General features: G+C 34.0%; 1 protein-coding gene across 2 annotated transcripts in view; it reads left to right on the top strand.

Annotated features, from left to right (window-relative positions):
• Positions 1-13,653, top strand: part of LOC110034083 (pentatricopeptide repeat-containing protein At4g04790, mitochondrial) — a 114,097-nt gene that overhangs the window by 51,983 nt on the left and 48,461 nt on the right. For both annotated transcript variants that reach the window (XM_020738338.1, XM_020738337.1), the window contains exon 10: positions 8,982-9,101. In XM_020738338.1, the coding sequence (XP_020593997.1) occupies positions 8,982-9,101 (120 nt within the window). The remainder of the gene's footprint in view (positions 1-8,981; positions 9,102-13,653) is intronic.

The following is a 13,653-nucleotide window of genomic DNA, read 5'->3' as shown; positions in this document are numbered from 1 at the left end:
TATGCGCCTTCGAGGGGGTGGGGAGGTTGATCAACTTCCACTAGTTGAAGGAGAGACTCGTGGTTTGACAGATCTTGCAGACAAAGGAAACAAGAGATTCGCAGTGGCTTCGCCACAATATTTTCTACACCCGCTGCATAGTGAACAGAAAGGTGCACAGTCTTAGCATCGACGACGTGACATAGATTATTGAGAATTGGGCCTCACGAATCAGAGGCATTCCCAACCACATTCACTGATGTGGCTGAAGGAGGAGAATCGAGTCGGCATTAATAGAAGATGCTTAGTAGAGTTTTCGATTGCGGGTTAGCTGCAGGATCAGGTGTGGTGTGACATGGTCCCTATGGATGTTTGTTACTTTTTGTTGTGGAGATCGTTACAGTTTGACAGGAGGACTTAGTACCATGGATTCAGGAGCACGTATTCTTTCACTAAGCATGGGAAACACGACGTCCTGCTTCTGTCGGCGAAACCGGAGAACACAAAAGGCTTCACCAGCAGAGTTGCGTCAGTGAGACCGGTTTTAGTGGCGACACAACATAAGAGGACAGAGATACTAACTCTAGACACATGACACAACGATAACATATTTTAAGACCTCACAGTTGACACCGTACAACAACTTCACCATTGGGTAGGAAGGTTCAGGCTACGCTCACAACACATCAGACTAAACTGGTCGTGGGTTACTGTGGGAAAACTCAACAATACAGACATGGCCCACAGTCTCAAGAGAGCGAATCAATAAGGACATGTACACACAAGGGGGGATGACTTTACTTATGCTTTGGGCGACAATGCAGCCGTCATTGGGATCCGGGTGTTGCTAGGATTGGAGACAAGGAATCAGAAGCCTCGACAATCTTGTGAGGCTGACGCCGGTGCGGGGTTATTTCCGCGCTGGTGCAGGAATGGCCAGTTGACTGAATCGACAAGCATAGGGCACTGATCCAGGGCTGATTGGACCGAGCAGGTTCCCTAAGGGGCAGAACTGCGATTCACCTCTTCTCTTCCTTTCCTTTTTTGTTCATTCATTGTGGGAATCTCTAATTTATTCTTTTCTGGACTTTAAGGTTTATTTTTTGTTGTGTTCTTGATTTTAGTTCTGTCAGGACAATCCCCAACGTACTTTTCTCCCCTTGAGGCTCCAGCTGTATCCCTCTCCTTAGATGGTGATCATCTTCCCTAACCCTTCTCCACTCCCCATAGCCCCCGATCTCCCAACCTCGTTCCCTCTACTAGATCAACCCCTCTGTCATACCGCAGGGCTACTGTCTAGACCCCAGCCTGCCTCCCAACACTATGTTCCCCCTCCCATCTGCGGCCGACCTTGCTGTCCATCCTCCCTTGCCGTCACTTGCACCCAACCGAGCCTCCTACAACTATTTACCTTGCTGTCTTGCTATCTCTAGCCCCATTCCAACAACCTGTACTTAACTTCTTTACAGCCTCCTTGGGTGTCTAGCCATCTAGAACCCCCTTCCTTGCTGTTCAGCTGCTTTCCCATCAATCAACACCCCTCTAACCTATCCTATAGTTTCAACCTTTTCTCTTTCACCTTTCCCTTTTGTCGACGCCAACACCTCTCTCGGATCTTCTCTTTCGTTCCTAACTAGAGACTGATTGTTGTTGTATTTTCTTTTTCGTTTGTGCAATGTTGTAGCCCTATTTTTATATTAATAAAAATTTACTTTTGCTTTTCCGCTGAATCCTAATTAGTTTCAGTATCAGGCACAAACTAAATGTTGATTCTAATATCAACATATTTATGACACATTTTTCTTCTTTAATGTGGACTAACATATGACTTCTCTTTATCAATTAAGTTACATGGTGATCTTATGTACTCTCAATGGAAGAAAAAAAATCTCTGAATGCTTACTTACCCTTCCTCTCAACCTTTTTTTGTGACACATACTAGTCAGTTCTCCATCATATTTTTAATCACAATAACATATTTTTAACACATCTTTCTTCATTAATGTGCATTGAATCAATTCTCATGATATTATATGGCTTCACATGATCAATAAAATTATATGATGATTGTATCAACTACGAAAGAAATAAAAAAAAAAAGCCTCAAATGCTTATTCACCCTTGCTCCTAATCTCTTCCACTCTTATCTTTTGCCAAAATGTCTCTTCTAACTTCAATGCTTAACCTAGACAACTTCCGCTTTTCTTTTCATCCACCTCTGCGTAGAAGCCATGACACTCACTCTCATATCTTCTTTCTTTTCACTTTCTTGCTCGACTTTTCATTTAAACTCCCCTCTTTTTTTCCCTTGTTTCTTGTACGAGTACTCTCTCTTGAATATGTTGTTGATTTGCCTTAACATCTTGCTTAAACATGTGCCTCTTCCCCCAATGTCTCTTTTTTTCAATGTGGCTCTCTCTTCGCGCTCTTTTTCTCTTTTGTGATGCTATTTTAGGCCACACTCATGTCCTAGGCTCATCCTTCTCTGGCTTTACACTTGCTTCTCTAACTTATTGTTCACATGCACTAGCTTTGATGACCCAACACCTAATTGCTTTACTTTTTCATCAACTTCTTGTTGTTAAATACTATAATAAATTAAATCTTCCCTCCCTCAACGATTCCCATCATGTACGAATGTATGGGTTTCGAATGTATGCAACCCATTGAAGAGTCCTTGATTTGATCCGACTAAACTGAAGACATCTCATCATTGATATTTTGCTAGATAGAGTTTTGAAGACCAACTCTTTGCGGTAGATCTTTGGTTTGCCACAAGTTCTTTCCCCTCTTCGTTGTTTTTTTGTTCAAATAATGGTATATGCATTTTCTTTAGTGACTACATTTGATGAGAAGTTTTGGTTACGATTTTCAAATTGCTATCTGATGATCGTCATTGTAGCAGTTGCGTTATTCTAAGTTTTTTTGTACATTTAATCTCTTAGATAACTTATCATAGAAAGGTTAGACAGTCAACATTCTCTAAAATGCTTATGATATAAGTAAGAAAAAAAAATCTGAGGTTATTATATAAATTTTTTTTGGAAATGATCTAAAAATGTCGGTGATCAATTAAAGAAGCGCTGATCTTTTGTTCGGCTTAATTGATGACATTGCATTGTCAATATTTTGTTTGATTGTGTTTTAATGACTACTCCTTTGCCATTGATTTTAGGTTCGTCCTGAGAACTTTATTCCTTATATTGATCTCTGGTCCAGTTATAGGGGTTGATTTTTTTTCCCATTGATATTTGTGTTAGGTCAAAGTTTTACGGATGCTTTCATGCGTATCATAAGGAGGGAGTTGATACATTTGGTAATCAATTTTAATCCTATCAATATGCTCAATACATCATTTTGATCACTCTGTGCAGGCTAAATTGAATCACTGTCTTCAAGGTCCTCTGATGAGAAGGAAACAAAGAGAGTCTACTAACACATTCTTGGCCTTCATAATGCCTTGATAGAAACAATGGCAATGATGGGAACAAATCATGCAAAATCATGATTTTTTTCCATTCACTTAATACTTGCATGTGTGCAATAACTGGATGTTCATTGTTTAAATTTTAAAAAACATGCAGAGTTGTGCAAGGCTTGTAGCATAAATAATAAAAGATATGAATTCTTCTAAACTCGTTGCATCCAACTTCATTCTTTGGATCACCTCACCTATGAGCCTTGCTTATAGGGTTTGGTTATACGAACATTAATCTGGATACCTTGTTTATAATATTATTTTGCTTACAAGAAGAGATCGTAAGCTTCTTTGCTTATAGTGTGAGGTTATATTATTTGTCTGATCACCTTTCTATAAGGCTAGCTTGCTAACAAGAAAATATCATAATATCTATTATAGGGGGTATCTTATTATGCCTTTAACACATCGAGTTGTAAATCCTAATATTCTTATCAAAGTTCAAAGCAATAGCTCAAATCAAGTTGCGTTAATAAGCTTTTCAGTCCTAAGAACCGTAAATCTTGTTTATGGATTCTTTTGATAAATATAAGACCAAGTTTTATTAATGGGGACGACGTAAAGTTAATAAGCCAATTGAACTAATTTAATCGATTGGGGAAAACTTAATAGATAAGACTGTATTCATCAAATTTTCCTATTTGTGAGATTGTAAGTTCCACTTATTTGCCTTCTAATAGATGCAAGCCAAACCCTAAACCAATTAACCTGTGTTATCATAAGGCAAATAAACCCATTATAACATATAATCAATGAGCCTTACAATGATTGAAACCTTCAATTAATTTTATAGACCATCACAACAAAGTATTTCATAGGTCTTCTTAAGGATACAACAACAACAAAGCCTTAATCACACTACGTGGGGTCGGCTACATGAATCCTTCTCAAGGATGTAAGCCCTAAATTAAACTTAGGTTAGGTCCATTGTTATCAAAGAGCAAAGCACAAGGCTTTATTTTTGCTTCAAAAATCATAGTGCAAAGTGAAGCGGTGCTTTTATTAATTAAAGCACCAGGAAGTTGTATAAAATTTTTAATATATATAAATACATTCATTAATATTTATAAAATATAAATTTTGGCTTAAAATTTGATATAAAAGAGAAAAAAAATATTATACAATACATAACTTGAAGGCAAATATTGAGGATAAACCTACAAATTTAATTTCGAACAATTTCTAATAGTTTGCTGCAAAAAATAAAGACATAAAAATTTAAAAAAAATGTTAATTAACTTTAGTGCTTCGAAGCACACTTCTATAAAGCGAAACAATGATTCACACGCTTCGTTTCGCTTTGCTCGTGAATCTCGCTTCAAAATGTGCTTTTAAAAAATTTGGTTAGTTCCTATAATAATAAGCCCATTAATAAAAGGTAAACTCACCAATTAACTTTATAAGATATTCCATGCTGTCATGCACACTTCTTCAAGTCAAGTTGAAATTCATGAATAATGCCCATTCCATAGCTTTGAACTATTGTCTTTCTCGTCTTGTACTTTCAAACTGTAAGAGGGCATGCTATGCGCCTTCGAACTATTTAGTGAAGTTGATAAAGCCAATCCTCTCTGAGCAAACAATTTGATTCCAATCTCAAAAGCTCGTATTTGAGGCATTTATTTATTTTTGGACTACTTGGATGCCTAAATGAGACAAGCTATAGTTACTAATTAGGCTTCTTGATTGTTATGGATTCGATGTTGGATTATATTTGGATCACTTGTTGAATTTCCCCAACCGTTTCTCATTCATTAACTTCAAACGTCAATGTTAAATACTAAACCTAAACAACTTTTTTAATTTAGTGCTCTCATATGAGCTGGAAATATAATTAATCATGGGGCCTTGCACCTATAGGAAGGATGGATTCTAGATTTAAATAATGTTTGATTATATATTATGGTAAATCTAAGTAAAAAAAGTGTAATCTACCTCCATAATATTGGTTTGTATACATTGAGCAGCTTTGAAGTAGGTGTTGGCTTTTCCCAAGAAATCACATCCTTTCTTTCCCTTTTTTTTTCAATATTTATTTTAATACAAAAATTACTCTCATGGCGGGTCTTGACAATTGCATTTTTTCTTTCTCGATATGCTAAGTTGAAGCAGGCCTTCTATTTTTCTACATCTTTTATAATATTTACTAAGTTAAGTGTTGCTGAGATGAAAATGCTTAGGTGGATAAGTGGCTCGACACTTACAAACAAAATGTGAAATGAATGTATCCGTGAAAAGGTTAGTATAGCTCCAGTGGCTGACATGATTAGAGAGAGTCGTCTTAGATGATTTGGTCACATTAAACATTGGCAATCCGACGATCCAATTAGGAGAGTAGATGTTTTAGATTCGACTTATGTTAAGAAAGGCAATGGTATACCCAAAAAAACATGGGTATATTGTATAAAAAGTGATTTTAATTTATTAGAATTAAATGAGAATATGCACTTAGTAGGACACAATGGAGAAAAATAATTCATGCAGCTGACTTCACATAGTAGGATAAATGCTTATTGTTATTGTTGTTGTTGTTGTTTTATATTATTTACTTCTGAGAATAACCAAAAGACGCCATAAATGGACATTGACTTCAATGAAATTTCTTCTGAATAACTAGAAACATCCTAAAATAGACACGAACTTTGATCAAATTTGTTCTAAAATCACATGTATTCTATTTGTATCAGACAAGAGTATTGTTCATGTTTGACTACCCTGCTGTTTTCTCATTGAACACTACGTGGCTTTCTTATATGAAAGCATTTTCTTTAAAATTTATGTTTATTATGATAGCAAATAGTCTGACGACTTTCTAATTTGTGTTTAGTGGCTTTGCTAGATTAGTTATTTATAGCACTTTTATGGATTTCTTTCTGAAACCCCTGCAATGTAGAGCAATTGGACAGTGACACTGCTTCTATTAAAGATCATATTTCAGTTTACTCAGGCGCTATTAATTGATTTCAAATGCAGGCTGCAGAATTTTATAGATGAGATGAACCGTCCTTCTCTAAATGATTCAAGATTTTGTTTGAATCTTTATTCTCATTATAAAGATTGCCACTTCTCCGCTTTTTCCGAGAAGCCTGAAATAAAATTGATGCTACTTTTTTGCTTTTACTTTCTGATAACCCGAAAACAAAATAGACTATCGTTACTATCCTGTCTATTGTAATTTTTGCTGCCTAATTCTTGAGAAACTTTAAAGCAAATCTGCCACTGATATTATTTTGGTTTGTTAATTTGTATAAGTATCTTTTGGAATTTACCAAATTACATTGCAAGACGGTGAGAATAATACTTTTTAATAAGGTATTAGAGAATAACACTTGGTTGTGTGATAATGCCTTTGATTACTAAAGGTGATGGTTCATGGTTCACATCGTTTGAAAAAAAAAAAAAAGAAGAAGAAAGCCGAAACTAGATTAAGAATTGCAGGCACATAGCCACATATAATAGAGCATAGATGATGCACAAATAATACATTTATTTAAAGCTATTGTGAAGGAATTGGGAGGGATACTTGGTACGTAGGCAATCCTGCAACACTCAAAACGGATGCATAGAGAAAAAGGGGGGGTGGGTTGTGGAGGGGGCTGAGTTCATATTTTAATTTAATGGCATATTAGTGAGGCATTTTACAGGAGAAATGATGAATGTGAGGATTTCAGCTCATTAAGGGCACTTGATCTTACTGATGGTGGAGAGAACTTGAGGGAAATTATGGAGAAGAGAGACCTGTGGTAAGCAGTTGCAGATAATGGAAATTGTTTGGATATGAATGATGATGAAATTGTTTGGATATGAATAATGATTTATTGGAGCACTATGATGTTGAGAAGGAATCATATCTGGAGTGTTTGATTTTTATGTAAAGTGATTCGTTAATGTCTTGATGTAGTGGATGCTATGACCGGGGGAAAGGGTGAAACAATTCCAGAATAGAGATGGCGATGGGCTAAAGGATGAATAAGCAAGAAGGAAAGAAGTAATGATCCAGGAAATCTCATACTAGGAGATGGATATAATGGGTGGTAGTGTTTAAGTGGTGAAAGGAATTATGCATACAGATAACTCAGTAGGCAACATTTTCCAATGCTTAAAATTATGCAATTAGGCTTTATGGCTTTTTATATCCTTAAGAACAGGCTTAAGCCTCATGACGTAGCTTTTAAATTAGCAAATTTCATGAAGTAATAAGTATTGCAGTATGTTCAAAGCATGTAGTAAGAAGTAAAATATTAGTACATTAAAAAGTAACATATTGATATCTTAACATGGTATAAAGAAACATACTGTACAAGCAAGAAGCAACATATTAACTTCTAAATATCAAATCATAAAATAAGATAGGTTATTCAAAGATCAAAATAAGACATGATAACATAACAATTAAAATATGTTGTATATTATATAGTTAATTTATATATCTCGCTCACTCACTATTTTTCATCAAAGTAAGAACTTAACAAGCCATAAATGTAAGAATTTTTAAATTTAGAAGTCCCCTTTACTCTCATCAATTAATGTGCCTTCATTAGAATTGTCAACATAATAATTTATTTTCTCCTTCGTTTCAGCCTCATCTGTATCAATGTCCTCTTATTTCTGCTCATCATCGATCCCAATCAGCTTTATCTTATCTAATCAATATTATTTAGATTTTAAATCAATGATTTCGTTGATGGTTATAACTTCAATTATATTCTTATTTGTGTATTATTCAGGTAAGGAGTATTTTATTAGGGTTATTTTATTTATATTCATGATAAAGAAACACTAAAGCTAGTTGTGCACGCCACACAAAATTGAAGCTTCATGCACACCTAAGATTATGCCAGGTGTAAGCCTCTTTGAAAAAAATTGAAGCATTCCTCAATGCCCTTCTTATATTATGCAATTTTAAACCATACTTGTAAGTGCTCTACTCAATAAAAAAAAAAAAAATGAAAGCTCCTAAATCTGTGCTTTAGATTATGCTAGGCACAAGCCACATTCACTAATTTTTATCTTCTGCATTTGCGAATGTTTAGTGCCCGTTTGTGATTTTTGCCTGCATTTTAGTTAAATAGGAGCTGTTTCATGCGAGATGAAACTTTACTTGGGAGGTAGCCAATTGAACTTTAGGTTTTTTTGCTGCTGTCATTGAACAAGTGATTATCAGAATAATTCACAGTTGATCAATTTAATGGCGGCATGTTCCAGCACTGTCAACTTATTGAATAAATTACTATCTTGAAGTTAAAGGTTTTTCCGAGCTATTTGAAGGTTAATGTTTCTTTTTTAAGAGCCTTTAACTGAAGCACGTTGAAAGTTCTTGAATCCTGCTTGTAATTTGCAATATATATCTTATTTGTTTGTTGTGTTATGGAGAGCTGATTGAAATGAGTACGTAAGATTCTTCTAAGAATAATGCTGTAGAATATAGTTGTTTGATTTGGTTTGTGTTCCCTACTTGAAAGCTGAGTCTTGCTAATGTTTTGGTGGATGGCCTAATGTAAGCTTTGTCTACAATTTTGATCAGAAAAACAATTATGGTGCATTGATGGTTCTCCAGCAAATGCAAGATTTAAATATTAAGCCAGATTCTGAGACTTACAGTTACATGATATCCAACTGTGGAAGTGAAGAGGATATTGTCAAGGTTTATTTAATATGATTTGCTTCACTGTATTTTTTTTTGCTATTTCAATGTTTAATTGTTTCTATTCTTAGTTTTATGATTTCTTATGAATATATAATGAAAGCTGGTTTTCCTTAAGTATTCTCTCTACATGTTTGCATGAAATTTTCTATATAAACCATAAATGATCTTATTTCTTGCCTTCTGATGTTGTTTGTTTGTATTCTTGTAAATTGACTGTAATACCCCTCACTCCAATTAAGGATACAAGCTTTTTTTTTTTTAAATCATGTTGATTAAAATTTCTTTGGAAACTCACTCCAAATCTTATTCATTTGGATTTTTGTGCATTGAGAAATTCCAAGATGTCTCAGGTTTCATGATCCTATTTAAAATGACAAGCAGGGGAAGAAACTTTGCAGATGCAAGAAGTGATGCATGATCTAGGGGTTGAGGAAGCAATTTGTATATTTCTAATTCTTCATCAACATACCCTCTTAATGACTAGGGCTCTTCTGAATATATGTTTGATTGAAACAGAATAATGTAAATCTTTGTATTCTTTTTATTGTTTTATTTTTTATTAACTTTGTACATAATTCATAATCCAGTTAGCAGTTCTCTTTCGAGTCATATAGAACAAACCATATTTAAGTGATGGTTTTTTCATTGATGACGACGAAGTTAGAGATTGAGAAGTTTGATTTGCCAACTAATTTTGTCCTTTAGAGAAGTAGGAAACAACTCTTAAATGCTGTTATGTGGCATTTTCAGATGCCTGCTTTGATGAATGAAGGTGAAAATATTGATATGGATGGAAAATGTATTTATGAGAATTTGATGGATGTTTATGGAGAGATAATTCTATGAGGTATCACTTAAGCTGAAATTACTTTTCACGACCAAAACCATCTCCAGCAAACTCTATTACAAGCTAAATATATTAAGACGGTGATGTGTTTGTGGATGATGAAGATTAAGCTTGATAAGTATTTTGCTCTACCTCCCTTTTATAAGCACTTTCATGACATAATTGTTCAAATATCGACAGCTTAGAAGATGTGAATAATTCACTTTTGTCTGATGATGTAATTTGTAAGTTTTAAGGGTGTTGATGAAGAAAAGTAAAGTAAGTGATTGTTTGTGTGGGGTTAACCATTGGAGAAATGGTCTAGCTCTAGTGTGTTGGCAAGAACATAAGTTGCCATCAAGAAAGATTCATATAGTTGCATGGCTTTGTATAAGAGAGAGTGGCAAATAGGTGAAAACTACCTTTTGGTGAGGATAATAGTGCTAACTTAGCTGATGTAGATTATGGGATGTTCTTTTTATGCTTGAATATTACAGTGCAATGATCAATAAGTAATTGATTCAACATTCTTTTTAATAACTCATGGTCACACATGTATGTGCTGGGCCTTGAACTCAGGACCTTATGGTTAGTGACAAAACTTTCAATCACTGTGCTAATAGGTAGATTGCACTACTTGACTCAACATGTTCCCTTCATGCATGTCATGAAAAGTTCGGTTCTTCCTAGTTCGAAACCATGTAGGAGATGTATCTGGTGACTTCATTTTAGACTTGTTTAGTGTTATATCCTACTTTGTTTGATGATATTTTGGTGATCGAAGTATCGTCACCATCAATATAGGCTTTGGAACCTCGACTCATCAACTCCCCCTGTTGCTTACTTCCAGTTGTAGGTTTCTTGTTGATGATTTTATTGTTTGCTCTATGGATGATAAAAATTTTTATCTTAATACTTAATATGCTTGCTTGTATTTGCCTTGTCAATTGAACCTTTTGTCTTGTTAGCACCCTACCAAAGACTCTCATTACCTTGTCGAAGAGTTCTATATCTTCTTGGCCCTTGGGTCAACTTTTCGAAAGTCACACTTTGTTGACTTCACATCATTTAGCTTTATTGTAAATTTTGACTTGCTATCAGCTCGACTAGTCATCCTCTGCAGTGAATGCCAGTTGTTATTTTCTAGTAGCCAATTTTAAGTTGTCTTTTAAATTTCACAGAATTTCATTTGCCAACTTTCTTTGGGGTTTTTTCATCTTTGTGTCGTCTTTCTCATAGTTTAGATTCTCCACTTCCTAAACATTGATCTAATACCATAAATTTATATATTATGGCATTTTTTTAAATTATGCAGTGTATGGTGAACTCTAAATTAGCTATTTGTAACAATCTAAACTCTCATCCATCGAGATATTGTCCGCGTTGGTCTAATTGTCTCATAGTTTTGCCTCATTTGTGTAAATTCTCAAGAGGTCACCCATTCTAGAAATGCTTCCATAAGAGCACACTTAACTTTAGATTTTTTTATGAAATTTCAGCTGATATGAATCTTTTTTCTTCATTGTTTCCTATTGAGTGTCATATTTTCATTTAGTTCTAATAAATTAAGTTCTTTTTTTATACAACATGCTTAGGTTTTTTTTAGTCTATTTCTATTTTTCTTAACATATGTTGAATCTTAAACACTCTCTTAGTCAGATCATCAGATGCTTGATGTTTAATGTGACTAAACCATCTAAGACGACTCTTTCTAATTGTGTCTGCCAATGGAGCTACACAAACCCTTTCACGGATATATTCGTTTCACATTTTGTCTATAAGTGTAAAGCCACTCATCCACCTAAGCATTCTTATCTCAATAACAGTTAACATAATTTTATGCTTCTCTTTTATTGGCCAGCATTTCGTGCCATAAAGCATTGTAGGTTTCACCGCCATCATATAAAATTTTCTTCAAGACTAAGCATTACTTTTCTATCACACAATAGGCCCGAAGCATGCCTCCACTTTAACCATCCAACTTGAATACTACTAATAACATCTTCATCTATATCACCATTACTTTGGGCAATGAACCCGAGATATTTATAATGTTCACTTGTTTTAATGATTTGATCACCCATTGTTACAACTATGACGCTTGAACAACTACAACTAAAATTACATTCCATGTATTCAATTTTAGATTTACTCAAACGTTTAAAGTAGACTCCCATAACTCATGCTTTTTTGGAGCCATTTCTCTAGTTTTATCCACAAGAATAATATCATCAGCGAAGAGCATACATCAAGGTACGTCCTCTTGTAAATGCTCAATAAGAGCATTCATAACTAAAGCAAAACGATATGAGCTTAAAGTCTATCCCTGATGTAATCAAACTGAAATAGAAATGTACTTCATCATTTCTCCTCTTGTTCAAACACAAGTAACAACTCTAGTATATATATCTTTAATGACTTGAATATAAGTCATATCGACACCTTTCTTTTCTAGAACTGTCAAAAAAACTTCTCTTGGAACTTTATCGTAACCTTTTTCTAAATCAATAAAAATTTTATTTTGGTCCTTCTTATTTTCCCCATACTTCTCCATCAAACCTCTCAATAAATGTTCATTGATATTTAAGAGTTCAACTTCCTTCTACTTGAGGAGTTTCATAATTTTCCTCACTTAGGTAATTGATGTCCGCATCAGTATTATATACTTAAAATCGTCAAGCGTGTATATTTTTTTATCTTTAGACTGGTGTAATGCTCTGTTACCACTCTCTATAGCTCCAACTCTCATCTAATGTGATATGGTACATTTTGGCCTAATTGCCTCATGATTTTTCTCCATTAGTCTAACTTCCAAAGAGGTTGTCCATTTTAGGAATGCTCCTGCAAGAGCACGCTTAACTATGGAGTGTCTAATGAAATTCTAACCGTTGTACCAAAAGGCACCTTGATGTTTAAGAGTTTGCATTACTTAAAATACTTAATAAGTTACTCATTAGTTTTATAATAACATTTATATTGATTGATGATTTTGTTATTCATAGCATGAAAAAACTCAAATAATAATAATAATAAATAGGCTGTCATAGATATCAATGCAATAATAGAAATAATCAATGTTAAAGAATTATTTACTATTATAAAAAAATATAATTGAAATTTAGAAATTAAATATCATGATTAAAAATAATCGTTATGATATTAATATCATGAAAGTAATATAACATAAGTTTCTTTAAGAGCCATGATTCTTCTACATTTCATTAATTTTTTTTAATATATAGTTTAAAAATCTAAAATTTTATATTTTGGATTTATTATAAACTTTAATAAGTTAGTCAAAAAATGAAAGTTGCTTCTATTAAATATGCAAACATTCTTCAAATTATGTGTCACCATGCATGAATTTTCATAAAAAGTTCTTACACGTGGAATCCATGCAAAAACTTTCAATTTTCTTAAGAATTAAAGCATCCAAACAAATATACACACGTTCACTTCCATTGCCTCTTCTTCATTATCCAAAAATAAGTTTTTTTCATGAATGAATAATTATACACGCGTTCATCTCCGCTGCACCTTGTCCATCATCACAATTTTGTTTCCTGTATGAACAATTGTATACTTTTTCATCTCCATTGTCACTTCTCCATTCTCCAATAACATGTGTATTTTGTGCATGAACTCTTTTTGCTTATAAATATGAGGGAAAGTATGACTTATTTCATTGTAAGAAAAAATTTGTCAAGTGATGAAGAGAGAGAG

This window comes from Phalaenopsis equestris, unplaced genomic scaffold, assembly GCF_001263595.1.
Source record: "Phalaenopsis equestris unplaced genomic scaffold, ASM126359v1 Scaffold001343, whole genome shotgun sequence".
Taxonomy (NCBI): domain Eukaryota; kingdom Viridiplantae; phylum Streptophyta; class Magnoliopsida; order Asparagales; family Orchidaceae; genus Phalaenopsis; species Phalaenopsis equestris.
Note: the sequence above shows the minus strand (reverse complement) of the source record. Positions and strands in the feature narration are given on the sequence as shown.